The sequence below is a fragment of the Lemur catta genome, chromosome 2 (assembly GCF_020740605.2).
Source record: "Lemur catta isolate mLemCat1 chromosome 2, mLemCat1.pri, whole genome shotgun sequence".
NCBI classification, from domain to species: Eukaryota; Metazoa; Chordata; class Mammalia; order Primates; family Lemuridae; genus Lemur; species Lemur catta.
The window spans coordinates 46,353,670-46,366,667 of NC_059129.1; the positions used below are offsets into that span (position 1 = coordinate 46,353,670).

At 39.9% G+C, this 12,998-nt stretch overlaps 2 protein-coding genes across 12 annotated transcripts in view; one reads left to right on the forward strand and one right to left on the reverse strand.

The window, feature by feature from the left end:
• Positions 1-42: 42 nt before the first annotated feature.
• C2H6orf89 (chromosome 2 C6orf89 homolog) overlaps positions 43-12,998 on the forward strand; it is a 38,986-nt gene continuing 26,030 nt past the window's right edge. For 5 of the 11 annotated variants that reach the window (XR_006733236.1, XR_006733237.1, XR_006733238.1 and 2 more), the window contains exons 1-3: positions 3,281-3,458; positions 11,362-11,569; positions 12,421-12,634. Coding sequence is in view for 8 of the 11 variants with exons in the window: in XM_045541850.1 (XP_045397806.1) it covers positions 3,457-3,458; positions 11,362-11,569; positions 12,421-12,634 (424 nt within the window). In the remaining 3 variants the exon portion in view is untranslated. Of the gene's footprint in view, positions 263-3,280; positions 3,459-7,076; positions 7,176-8,370; positions 8,488-10,216; positions 10,385-11,361; positions 11,570-12,420; positions 12,635-12,998 lie in introns of those variants that run through there. The other 6 variants (XM_045541854.1, XM_045541855.1, XM_045541853.1 and 3 more) reach the window with 6 other exon arrangements.
• Positions 8,543-8,827, reverse strand: LOC123633480 (general transcription factor IIH subunit 5-like). The gene has a single exon (XM_045544768.1). It carries the CDS (start codon positions 8,825-8,827, stop codon positions 8,543-8,545), a length of 285 nt encoding a protein of 94 aa, XP_045400724.1.

A 12,998-nucleotide genomic window follows, 5' to 3' on the forward strand; every position in this document is an offset into this window, starting at 1 on the left:
AATTTCTAAGCCCCACTATTGGACTGGGACCAGAAGGGGAGGAAGTGAATAAAAGGGAATAGAATTGAGAGATGCCAGTAACGAACTCTCTGAAGGCACTGGGAGATTTAGACACAGCGCTTGCACTTTATCTCATCTACTCCACAAAGCAATCCTGCAAATAGTATTATTCCCATTCTTCAGAAGTGAAAACTGAGACTCAGCACTTAAATACTTGTTTTTCCATAGCCATACAGCAAATCTGAGCCTCCAAACTCCAAAGGTAAGGAGTCTGGGGAAAGAAGAGAGGGAAAGGCCAGGAAGAAAGTGGGACATAAAGAAAAGGAGAATGCAGGTCACAGGGATCAGAGCAAGAGCAAGACATAAAATGATTGGCTGGTGCATCAAAGTTGTAAGAAAGTTTTGCTTAGGGCCCATGGAGGAAAAGCAAGTAGAGGAGCTACGAGCAGGTTTGGAGGGAAGAATAAAGTGAATAAATAAACATATAGTGTAAAAGCTTTGCACATCACTTAATGATAGCTAAATGGGCGCTTACTGTGTGTCTGGTATCAAGCTAAGCACTTTATTGTCTATTTTTATGCTTAATGTTCAAAACCCCACAAAGTAGGTATTACCATTCCCATTGTACTTTGAGGAAACAGCCTCACAGAGATTAAGTAACTTGCTTAAAGTACCACACCTGATGAGCTTGTGCTCTTAACCACAGTTCAACCTTAATGTCCTTAATTGTAAAGTGGGAATAAGGATGTACAAGGTTGTAAAGATAAACGAGACAGTGAGCTCCTTGAGAGAGGAACTGGGCCTCCTTTGCACTGCCCTTGCAAAGTACTGAGCAAAGGATGCTCGGTTTTTGTTGAATGAATAATGAACAGGAAACTACATTTTAAATTAATGAATACTGTGCTAATGTAAAGTATAATTAATTTTGCACCTCCTACAGTCTTGTGTTCATGCCTACTTTGTGGCCCTTGAACTGGATGGAAAAGTCTTAATCATTGCTCCACTCTGTCTGTTGTTATTTGAGCTGCCTTTCTCTGGAAGATTTTATGTATGTAGTTCCTTACTGTATATCTTGTGAGGCTTGTGCCATCCCCAGGCTCCAATGTCTGAATGCTTACAAGCTACCTCCAAGGTCACTTTCTCCTCAGATCTTTTCCTGGAGCTTCTACCAGCCATGAGGCACTGAGTAGACAGAGGTGAGTCACACACACGGTGCCCTGCCCTAAAGAAACTCACCTTCTAGGAGACATGGACAACCAAACAATACTACAAGCGAGTGGAATGAGGGCTGTAGTAAACACACAGTGCCTTCTGAGCTCTGGTTGCTCCAGAGCAGCTTTGAACAGTCAGAAGTTTCCCCTGCAGTTAGAGCCTGAGTTGAGATCCAGAAAGTAAGTTGGAGTTAGTTAGAAGCCATGAGGGATCAAACCAAATCAAGATATAAAATGTTTCTACCTTCTCAGAAGCCCCCTACCAATCATTACCTCTTCCTTCTTCCCCAAAGGTAAGCACCTTTTGCCTTGTAATATCACAGATTGGTTTTCTCTGTTTTTGAATTTTATATAAATGGAGTCATAAAGTATGTAATTTTTGTCTGGCTTCTTCAACATTAAGTTTGTGAGATATATTCATGTGGTTTTATGTAGTGGCTATTTTTCATTTTTCCATGCTGTGTAGTGTACTGTTGCATGAATGTACTACATCGTATTTATATGATCTGTTGTTAATGGGCATTTGGGATGCTTCCAGAGTGTGGCTGTTACAAATAATGCCGCTGCTATGAATATTCTTGTATGTATCTTGGTGCACTTGTACATACATTTTGGGGGGGTATATACCTAGAAGCAGAACTGCTGGGTCATAGGTAATGTGTGTAATTTAGTAATTAACATCAGACTGTTTTCCAAAGTGGCTGGAGCAATTCACATGCTCACCAGCAGCCTGTGAGAATTGCTGTTGCTCTGCTTCCTAGCCAACACTTAGTATTGCCAGTCTTTTTCATTGAAGGGATTCTGAAGCCTGTATAATGATATCTCAGTAGTCATTTCATTAACAACTAATGATTAATGAAATTAAATGCTTTTTCATATGTGTATTTGCCATTTAGACATCCTCTTTGTGATATCGTCTTTTCGTGTTGAAATCTTCTACCCATTTTTTCTGTTTGGCTGTCCTTTTCCTATTGGTGAAGTTCTTTGTATATCCTGGACAGAAGCTCTTGTTGGTTTCTCTCACTCTATGGCTAGCCTTTTTATTCTGTTAATCGTGTCTTCTGATGGTCAGAAGATTATAATTTTAATGTAGTCCAATATATCAGTTTTCTCTTAAAGAACATCTCAATTCTGACTAGCCACATTCCAAGCGCTCAGTAGTCACTTCCATGGCAGCAGTATTGGACAGAGCAGCCCTGAAGTTTTGTTTTGTTTTTCTCATATAGATCTACCACACACGTAAAATTATTTTGGTGTATGCAATAAAGTAGGTGTCAAGTTTTGTTTTTTCTATGTTGATATACAGTTGACCCAGCACCATTTATTGAAAATATTATCCTTTCCTCACTCCTCTATTGTACCTCTTTGTCATAAATCAAGTGTCCATATATGTGTTTGTTTTTGGTCTCTCCATTCTGTTTCACTGATTTACCTACGCCTGCATCACTACCACACTGCCTTTGTAACTGTAGCATTTAGTCCGAACCCAGTAGTATTTTGTTTACAGATCTCTTCTAGAAAACAGTTAAGAGGTTTGGCACTGCAGGCGGGGCAGGATAAGGAGTCTGGGTTCAAATGTTGACCACTCCGCTCTTTATCTGTGTAATCCCAGCAAGTTAACCTCTCCATAAACCTGTTTGGTTCGTAAGAGGATAAATGTGGGGACAAATTTATGTCATAGGGTTGTTGATACGGTTTCATGGATAAAAAGTGCTTAGTAAGGCCTGGCACAGAGTAAGCGCTGGATGAATACTAGTGAGTGGAAATCAGAGGGATTTGTTCTCTTGTCTTTCCCAAGATTAGGCGTCCCCAGGGGAAAGGGGCAGCTCTTCATTTACATACCTCTCCCACCCCCATCCCTTAATGATTAACACACTGCCCGGCACGTAGTAGAGGACTCAATAAATGTTTGTTGAGTTAGTCAGTTTAGCTACGAAGTTTGTTGGTTCAGCTAGAGAAGAGTGACTGAGGACAAAGAGCGGCACCGCGAGCAGGACGCCAGGGGGAGCAAGAGCCCGCACTCTCCCGATATCCCGAGAGTCCCCGCGCGCCGCGACGCCGTGCGTCCTGTTTTGGGCGGAAGCACAGGGAGAGAAGGAGGAGCTATCCTGGGGGACGCCGCCTCGCCTGCGGCGTGGGGCTTGCTTCCGGGTTGCGCTCCCGGAAGTAGGAAGTTGTCGGCCCATCCTCGCCCGGCGGCTGCTGTCCCCGAGGCGGGAGGAGCCCGAGGGGGCGCGGGCCCCGCATGTGAGTGACTGGGGCCCGAGGCCGGGAGGGGGGAGGCCGCCCCGTGACAGCCTCGCCGCCGCGCCCGTCTATGACCTCCTCGCGCAGCCCCTCCTCACCGCTGCTGCCACCCTGCACCGCAGCGTTGATCCCTTTTCCGAGTCTCTCTCCTTTTGCAGACTGACGGCATTCCCTGGTAGCTCCCCCGGGATCAACTCCCTTAACACAGCTCTCTTTCCTTTGCTCCTCCGGGAAGAGCAAAACGAGGCCGACCCTGCTTGAATTTGTTCTCAGGCGTTACAGCAGTGTCCAAATCGAGCAGCGCTAGCCAAGTACAGATTTCTGCCCTTTTGACTTTTTTTGGTGGTGGGTTTTTTTTTTAAATGTAGTAGATTCCCTGCCTCCCTCTTAAACATCTTTTCCTAATAATTAAGGGGGAAATACTTTTTCTAAAAATGTGTGAACTGGGCATGTGATAAACCTGGCATCTCGGATTTCAGAAAGGAATATGACTTGGTTTATTGGTAAGGGTAAATGAGCTGTTTGTAATCGCCTCTTAGTACAAGGAAATCTACCTTCTTCATGTTCCTGTAGTATTTGAAGACTATTAACCCTGCAGGCCAAACTTTCTCTGGTCTGAGAGCTGTCATAGTCTTGGTATTCGCCAACATGTTTCTTTTAAAGTATTTAGCCATCAGTCACCTTATGATACGGACTACTCCCACATGCTTAGAATTCTGACTTTTCCGATTGCTCACTTGGTAGTTCCCATCATGGAATCTTCTACAGACACCTCTCACTTAATATACTGGCTTATTTGAATTTGAGTTGTCACAACTTCCTTTAGGGAACAACATGCCTTAAAAAAAAACTGAATTCAGCTTGGCTGCAATGAAGTTTTGACTGAAGGTTCACACAGCCCAACTTTCGTACCAGGAAAAGGCCTTTTGTGCCCAGGACTGAAACATTTTTCAAGACTGAGTTTGAATCCCAGTTCCTCGTCAGCTACATTTCAACACCAAAAAGAATGTCCAAGTGCTGGATTCCTAACCTGCTCACCTAAACACTCATCATCAGGCTGATGCATTAAAAAAAGAAAATTCTATTGGGATCTGGATTTTGGGGGGGAAAAAAAGTAAAATTAATAAACCGTTAGTTACATTCAATTAGTTTGGAAAGAGAATGGTCACTTTAGGTCTTTTAAGTTTGTTCAACATTAATCAGGTTCTGTGCCTAAGGTAAATTTCTATGTCTGTTCTTAGTTTTTTGTGTTATTTTCTCCAATTGTCTCTGCTTTCAAGAAATTCACAATTTAATGTGGGAGGTAGACAGGGAAATAGATGTAATATAAAGTGATAGAGTTATATAAGTTGAAAGGGCCAAGATCAAGGTCAAAGAGTTCACTTATTGAGCAGAGCACTGGAGGCTAGGCTTTTTAGACGGAGGAAATTGTGTGTACAAAGGAAAAAAGATGTGAAACATCAGTATGATAGTGTAGAATGTGAGGAAGGATTAATGGGAAATGAGGTGGAACAAGTAGGCAGTGACCAGCTCTTAAAGGACCATGGTAAGTATTATAATTTGAACTTCATCTTATAACAACTGTTATTAGGTATTTAATTTGTCTGGATATTGGAACAAATGTTTTACATACATCATTTTACAATTCTTTTAACAGCATTGTGGGGTAGGCATAATTAGCCTCATTTTATGAATGAAAATTGTAAGGCATAGAGAGGATAAGAAGTGTCTCATGGCTACATAGTAGGTAGAAAATTCTAGAATTTGCATCCAGCTTTTTCCACCTCCAGTGCCTGTGTTCTTAACCACTGTGCTAAACTGTGCTTCAGCAGAGAATGAAGAGTCTTTGGAAGGTGCTTATCATGAACCAGTTTGTATTTCAGAAAAATAACTTGTGGACAGGGTAGAGGATGGATTAAGGAGAAGGAGAACTGAAATGTGGAGTTAACTATATCTTTGCGATGGTTTTTAGAAGATATGTTAAGGGCCTTGACTGTGCCATTAATGTAGAGAGGAGGGAATGAATATGAGAATTATACAGGAGGTTAAATAAGAGGATTTAGTGATAGTTTCATTGGTAGGAATGAGGTAGGAGAAGGAAAGTTTTTAAATTCGGAGGACTAGTGTTTCCATTAAGAAAGGGAATACAATAGAAGGAATGGGTTGAAGGGGAAAAATAATGAGTTCAGTTATGGACATATTATATACAGGGAAGCATGGGAAATTTGGGTCATGGTGTCTTCTAGGTAGTTCAGTAGACCTTGAGCTGTGGAGAGAGTTCTAGACTAGAGAAGAGATTTGGGAATCACTAATAGCTGGTGGTTAAAGTATTGGAGGGAATGGGAAGAAGGTCAAGGACAACTCCGGTGGCTACCAGCATTTGGAAAGAGAACAATAGAATTATGCCAAGGTTTGAGAGCACTTGAGGAACAATAGATGAGTATTAAATAGCAACAGCTGCTGCAGAGAGGTTAGATAAGGTAATAATTGAAAAACATCTTTTGGATTTGGCATTTAGAAAGCCATTGGCGACCTTAGTGAGAACAATATCAGTGGGGTGAGGGGGCAGAAATATGACTTCAACATTCGTTAATAAATGAATGGTGACCTGAGAAACGAGAGTGAGTCTCTAACAGGTCTAAGTCAGTGTTGAATCATATTCACTCTTCGGAGGTTCTCTCTGTCGCAAAGCTCATTTCTGCCAGAGCTGAATCTTCTTTTTGGAGGTAAAGAGATTAGATTGCCATCAAGCCTCAGCTGATTTCACTCAGTCCCCTCATGCTTGATGCTTGGCCGTGACTTTGCGTTTGATTTTTTTTTTAAAGGACCAGAGTTTTTTTGTTGTTTAATTAACAACATATCCAACTACATGCCAGTAGTATTCCTCTAGTAAGACAATAAAAAATGTCTCCAGACATCCCTGAAGGGCAGAATCTCCTCCGGTTTGGAACCTCTGATCTACCGAAAACCAGGAGGGCTCATTAGCAAGATCCCAAGGTACTCTTAGAAATATCACTAAGTTACTAGTAACTACCTTTTGGTTAACCTGGGAAATGTGTCAATCTCTGGGAAGAAGGATGTGCAGCTTGCAAAAATATATTCAGTATTGCAATATCATTCTGTACTTGAATTACCAAAAAAGAAAAAAACTTGTTTTTTGTAATACAAACTAGGAGTTTGATGAGATTTTTATATGTATCAAAAGGGAGCAGAGGTTTATAAAGTTTACAAGACAGTCATCAAAAATGGTGTTGGTTGTTCCTCTTAGCCTCATCTGCACTTTTGTCCCCTTCAGGTTTCTCCCAAGAGCACACCAATGTCATGGTCTCTTCTGCTGCAGGGATACCTGCATGTGATCCCACCTCCCAACAGGCACACTTTACAATTTTTTACTGGAATTGTTTCTAGAATTCCTTTCTGATCCTCTACTGAGTTTTAATGGATTTTGACTGGGTATTGTTGGATACTTTATTATAATATATTTAAGTGAACATTATCCCTACTTTCTTAGGATGTTTTTGTTAATTTAAACAGGAAAATGCTATCTCTGGAATCACGGGTCACAAAACCAAGATGTGAAAAATATTGTAATAAGTTATCACTTTATTCTTTTTGCAGGAATCATTGTAGTCAATCACTTTCCAGTTCTCAGCCACTCAGTTGTGATCGAGAGACACATGGTTTTGGAACTGCCCGCTCAGAGTAGGAAGATACTTGGTAAGGGAGGCGGCCGGCATAAAAGTTAAAAGCACCAACCAAACCTGAAATCAGGCACCCTTGGGTTCACATCCTGGCATGTTATGAAACCTTTCTGAGCCTTAGTAAAGTCTGTGGATGTCTGTGAAATGAGATTAATTACATCTACCTTATAAGATCCAGTAGTGGTTCACTGAGATAATGTTTCCAGAGTGTTTAGAACAGCATCTGGATACGGGTGGGAATGGAAATAAAAATGCAATTGCACATACGTCTTTAGTTTCTAATGAATTGAATTTTTCTCCTTCCTGAAGTATTCATAGACTCTTAGAATTTTGGAGTTGGAGGAGACTTTAAAAACCTCATAGCCTAGTCATCTTATTTTTTGGATGCAGAAATAGACCAAGTAACTTAGCCAAAATAATTTCACTAGTGATTGGCAAAGCTGGAATGAAAACTCATCTCTCTTCTCTCCTAATCCAGTGCTACTTCCATTTTCCAGCTATAATGTTTAAACACAACTCTATGGAGAACCAAAAAGTCATTCTCGGCATGTATGGCAAATCACGCCTTGCTTGCTCCCTGTGGTGCCATGGGCGTGCACCACTGCACATCTCTGACTCGTTTATGCCCAGTGATGTTCCTTAGGAGTAACTGGGAATTTTGTGATTACAAAATTAATATAGGTAAAGTTTGGAAAGTATGAAAAAGCACAAAGTAAATAAAAATCAGCTATAATCTCATTGCTCAGAGATCATCTACTCCTGACTTAATTGGAAATGCTACATCCTAATTTGTGGTTTTGTTTTTTGTGTTTTTTGTTCTTGTTGTTAGTGTAGCTCTTAATGCTTTGTAAACCCTCCTCTGACTGCTAATCATAAATAGCTTAGTGAAAAGAGTGGGAAGTCCATGTGAGGCTCAGGTGACAACTGACTGGTGGTCTCAGATAAGTCACTTTCTCACCTAGAAATCTACTTTCTATAGGTTTGCCTGTTCTTGACTTTTCGTATAAGGGGCAATCGTATAATAAGTAGTCCTTTGTGACTGTCATCTTTCACTTAGCATGTTTTTAAGGTTCATCCCTGTTGTAGCATGTATCAGTACTGCATTCCATTTTATTGGCGTTTTTTGACATTTATATTTTAATATAAAGGATAATAAGCCAAATTACAGCTAACTGTTAAGGTTTTTTTGTTTTTTGTTTTCTTAATTCTAGGGTGCAAAAAAAATCAGTTCAGGGGGCTTATTTCTGGACAAATGATCCCTCGGTCTTTCCCGTAGCAGGCTCCTAAGCAATCCTCTAAGTCTAGTCAGTCACATATGATACTGAGTGGTGAGTCTTTCATGTTTGCTGCTTATAATTGCTAAGTGGTCAATATCTAGTGTTTTCACTTCTGAGTAAGGGAAAAGTCACTTTGGTCCATTAATTCACCCACTCGCACCTGGAGGATATTAACCAACTCTGCTATTACAAAGACATGAGTTTCATCAATGTCTTGCGAGGTGAACTTCTTCCCCAGGACGTTGGACTCATCCAAGTACAGCAGAAACTGCTTCATGGCAGGATCAGTTTCTATAAGCACTCCTTTCAAGATGTTGACTATCTTTTCCCTGTCAGAAGGTGCAGATGACCTCAAGAATGCTCCGCCCACAGACCCAGCTGTGCCTCCCATTTTATTGTTCAATAATATTTCATTATATGGATATACCACATTTTGTTTATCATTCATCAGCTCTTGGACATTTGAGTTGCTTCCATTTTGATGCTATTCTAAATAATACTGCTATTAACATTTGTGTTCAAGTTTTTGTGTGAACATGTTTTCAGTTCTCTTGGGTACATACCTAGGAGTGAAATTGCTGGGTCATGGGGTAACTATGTTTAACTTTTTGAGGAACTGTCAAACTGTTTTCCACAGTGGCTGTACCATTTTATATTCCCACTGGCAATGTATAAGAGTTCCAGTTGCTCCCTGTCCTCACCAACACATATTATCTGACTTTTTGGTCATAGCTATCCCAGTGGATGTGAAATGGTATCTCATTGTGGTTTTGATCTGCATTTTTCTGATGGCTAATGATGTTTAGTACCTTTTTATGTGTTTATTGGCCATTTATATTAATACATCTTTTCTGGAAAAATGGCTATTCAAATCCTTCATCTATTTTTGATTATTGGTCTTTTTATTAATGTTGATGATTTGTAAGAATTCTTGCTGTATTCTCTTTACTACCCTCTATCAGATATATGATTTGCGAGTATTTTCCCCCATTCTGTAGGTTGTCATTTCACTTTCGTAATGGTATCATTTCAGGTACAAAAGTTTTTTATTTTGATGAAGTCCAATTTATTTTTTCTTTTGCTCCTTGCTCTTTTATGTTGTGTCTAAGAAGCCATTGTTTAATCCAGTATCATGAAGCTTTTCCCCTATATTTTCTTCTAAGAGTTTCATAGTTTTGGCTCATAAGTTTAAGTATTTAATCCATTTAGATTAATTTTTGTGTATGGTATAAAGAAAGATCCAACTTCATCCTTTTACATGTGCATATCCAGCACCATTTGTTGAGAATACATGTTTTAAATTACACTTGGGTCTCGGTATACTCAAGGGATTGGTTCTGGGACCCCCGAATATATCTAATCTGCAAATACTCAAGTCCTGCATTCAGTTCTGGGGAACCCATCTATACAAAAAGTTGGCCCTCTGTATGTACAGATTTTGTGTCCTGCAAATACTGTATTTTCGATCCTCATTGGTTGAAAAAAATGCGTTTATAAGTGGGCCCATGCAGTTCAAACCAGTGTTGTTTGAGGTCCAACTGTAGTTTGCACCATCCCCTTATCTGAGTGTGGGGAGTTCCTCCCTTCCTCCTCCAGTTCTTCAAAGTCTAGATTTCATACCTGTTATTCTACCATTAGAAGTCTGCTGATTCTGATCAAATTGATGTGGGTTAAGGCCCAGGTATAAGCATTTATGAAAAGCTCACTAGGTTATTCCAATGTGCAGGCTAGGTTAAGACCTAACGAACTAAAGGTTTAAAAAGGACCAAAGAGAAGGAGTCATTGGGAGGCACGTTGCCAGAAGAGATATGCTAATGTGTGTGCTGAGTTGTGGCATTTCAGGCCTCCTTTTCTCTGCTGGAGCAACGTGGTTGTTGTCCTCTACCCTACAGGTGGCAGCATCTCCTTGCTGAAAGAATACACGTGTACCATGTCAGTGCTTTTTAAGGTTAGGAGTGAAGCATGTGAAATAAGGGGACTCCTCTGTATTTAAAAAAAAGACAAAAACCTAGTAGAAGAGAGTATACACCCTGAGCACTGTTCGTCCTCCTGTAAATGAGAGATAGTATTGTTCTGTAACACAAGCACTTTTTAAAAAGAACTATTTAATTTTATTTTATAAATGGTACAGAGAGACCTTTACTTTGCCATTTTAGTTTTTACCTTTTATTTTAGGGGCACTGTGAAATAATCTGGCTTTAAAATAACTGCAAACACAAATTAAATTTTGAAATTCCTTGTAGATCTTAGGTCTTTTAAGTATATAAAATACAAATAAAATGTCCTTTATTGTCTAAAATCATATCTGTGGAAAAGCATGAGGATGCAAGCTGCAAGGTCTGTAGAGCTTCCATGCCATGGTTTTGTATTATCTGGAATCCTTACACTGACGAGAATAAAGCTTATTAGCTTGTTTCCCCCAGTAAATCTCACCTTCAGTGATCAGTTCCTCCTCTCGTGTTGCTAAAAGGTGTATCTGGTATCATTGGAAAGAAATAATTGACCAACAACACTATCCATATTCAGTTTTTTTTAATTTTTAGTAAACTACCAGTAACAGGTCTCCTATGGTTAGTTTCAGAAATCTTTCTGGATGCCCGTAGTGCTGCAGAGTGCCAATAGGATTCATTGTGCTCTAGACTTGTGCTCAGAATGTTTAGGAACCAGTGCTGGTCTGTACACTGTTACTAGCCCACAATTAAATAACATTTAAAAACTTGTATAGCAAATTGTATAGCAATTTGACATTGTCTCAGCATATTCATTAGGTTTTATAAAAGTATTGGTCTGCAGTGGACTGGGAAAAACACAAAACTGGTCCTTCCCCTCAGATGGTCAAGAAACATTGTTCTAAAGAAAGTAGTATCTTTGAGGGGGAAGTACCTAAACCATCTTTCTTTTTTACATTCATTTTCTCTCTCTCAGGGATTTTATATTGGAAGACATGGATCTTGCTGCCAATGAGCTCAGCATTTATGACAAACTTTCTGAGACTGTTGATTTGGTGAGACAGACAGGCCATCAATGTGGCATGTCAGAGAAGGCAATTGAAAAATTTATCAGGCAGCTCCTGGAAAAGAATGAGCCTCAGAGGGGACCACCCCAGTATCCTCTCCTTATAGCTGTGTATAAGGTAAGGATATATTCTGGCTTGGCAGTCACTTAGAGCACAAACTGTCCAACATTCTTCCCAAATATCATTGTTGCCTGATTGCACCATTGAGCCTTGTTTTTTCTGTGAATAAATTGGCCTTTGTTCTTGTTACCATGTGTTACTAGGAAATTTGACTATGTTGTTAAATGTCCTAGATGAAAGCTGTGTATTTATAATTAACGCATTGACTGCCACACTAGAAAAAAAAAGTTTTCCTTCGGCCTGCAGTGTTTTATTATAAAGAAAGAAGAAAAACTTCAAAAACAAAGCCATCCTTTTTAATTTAATGAAAAATTTGTTATTTTTTATTGTTTTCTGTGTGTGAGTTGTATGCAATTAAATTGTCAATATTAAGTATAACAATAAGAACATCAACAAGTAAGATTTTCATAAACCAACTGCAGGGGTTTGCCCAGGGGGCCACCCATCACATAACATGTGTGCCACAGCATGGCAGCATGAGTTGCCTGCGCACCGCACAGCTCCCAGGTAAAGAGATGTGTGAGTTACGTATGTTTCACAAGGCCCTGGCTCAAAACTAGCTTGAGTTAAATAGAACTCACATGGTAGTTAATGTGTTAAACTCTATTTGTGTGTATTTTTTAATGGTGGACATAGCTCCTGATGGTGTGGTAGAAGCTTGGTGAGCCTTGCAGTCCTTATAGCTCTCAAGTTTTAAATGCTTCCAAAAGTGAATGTAAATGGCTTGTTTATGAAAATGGATTAGTTCTTAAGACACATTGGAAATAGAAGAGGCCTGTTTTTTTCTTGGCATTAAGTATTTTGTTTGCTGGGACAGTTATTAATGCCTTTCCTGTGTTTTCTCGTAGGTCCTCGTAACCTTGGGATTAATCTTGCTCACTGCCTACTTTGTGATTCAACCTTTCAGCCCATTAGCACCTGAACCTGTGCTTTCTGGAGCTCCCGCCTGGCGCTCACTCGTCCATCACATTCGGCTGATGTCCTTGCCCATTACCAAGAAGTACATGCCAGAAAATAAGGGAGTTCCTGTTCGTGGCGGTGGTGAGAACAGACCCTTTCCAGGTAGAATGCTGCATTTATTGTTTATCAGATACAGTTTTCTTGACAGTGTAATGAGGGGGAAAAGCAATAACATTTATTGATACCTAAGGAGAGACACCTTCCCTATATTGTCTCATTTAATTTAGTCCCACTAAAACTCTGCAGGATGAGCTTTATTATCTCCATTTTCCCAGACTGAGAAACTGAGACTCAGATTAAGAAACTTACCAGAGAAACACATCTGCTGGAGCCAAATTCAGAACACGCATGGTAGGGATGACTGTTTGCCCAGGAGGTTTTGACTGTATCTCTCTCTATCGCTTTCTCTCCTGTGATCCCTATCCATAATGGATGTTTATTTATTTATTTATTTATTTATTTATTT

Excerpts from the sequence above, each read along its gene's own strand:
- LOC123633480 (XM_045544768.1), bottom strand. The coding sequence starts at position 8,827 with ATGGGAGGCACAGCTGGGTCTGTGGGCGGAGCATTCTTGAGGTCATCT.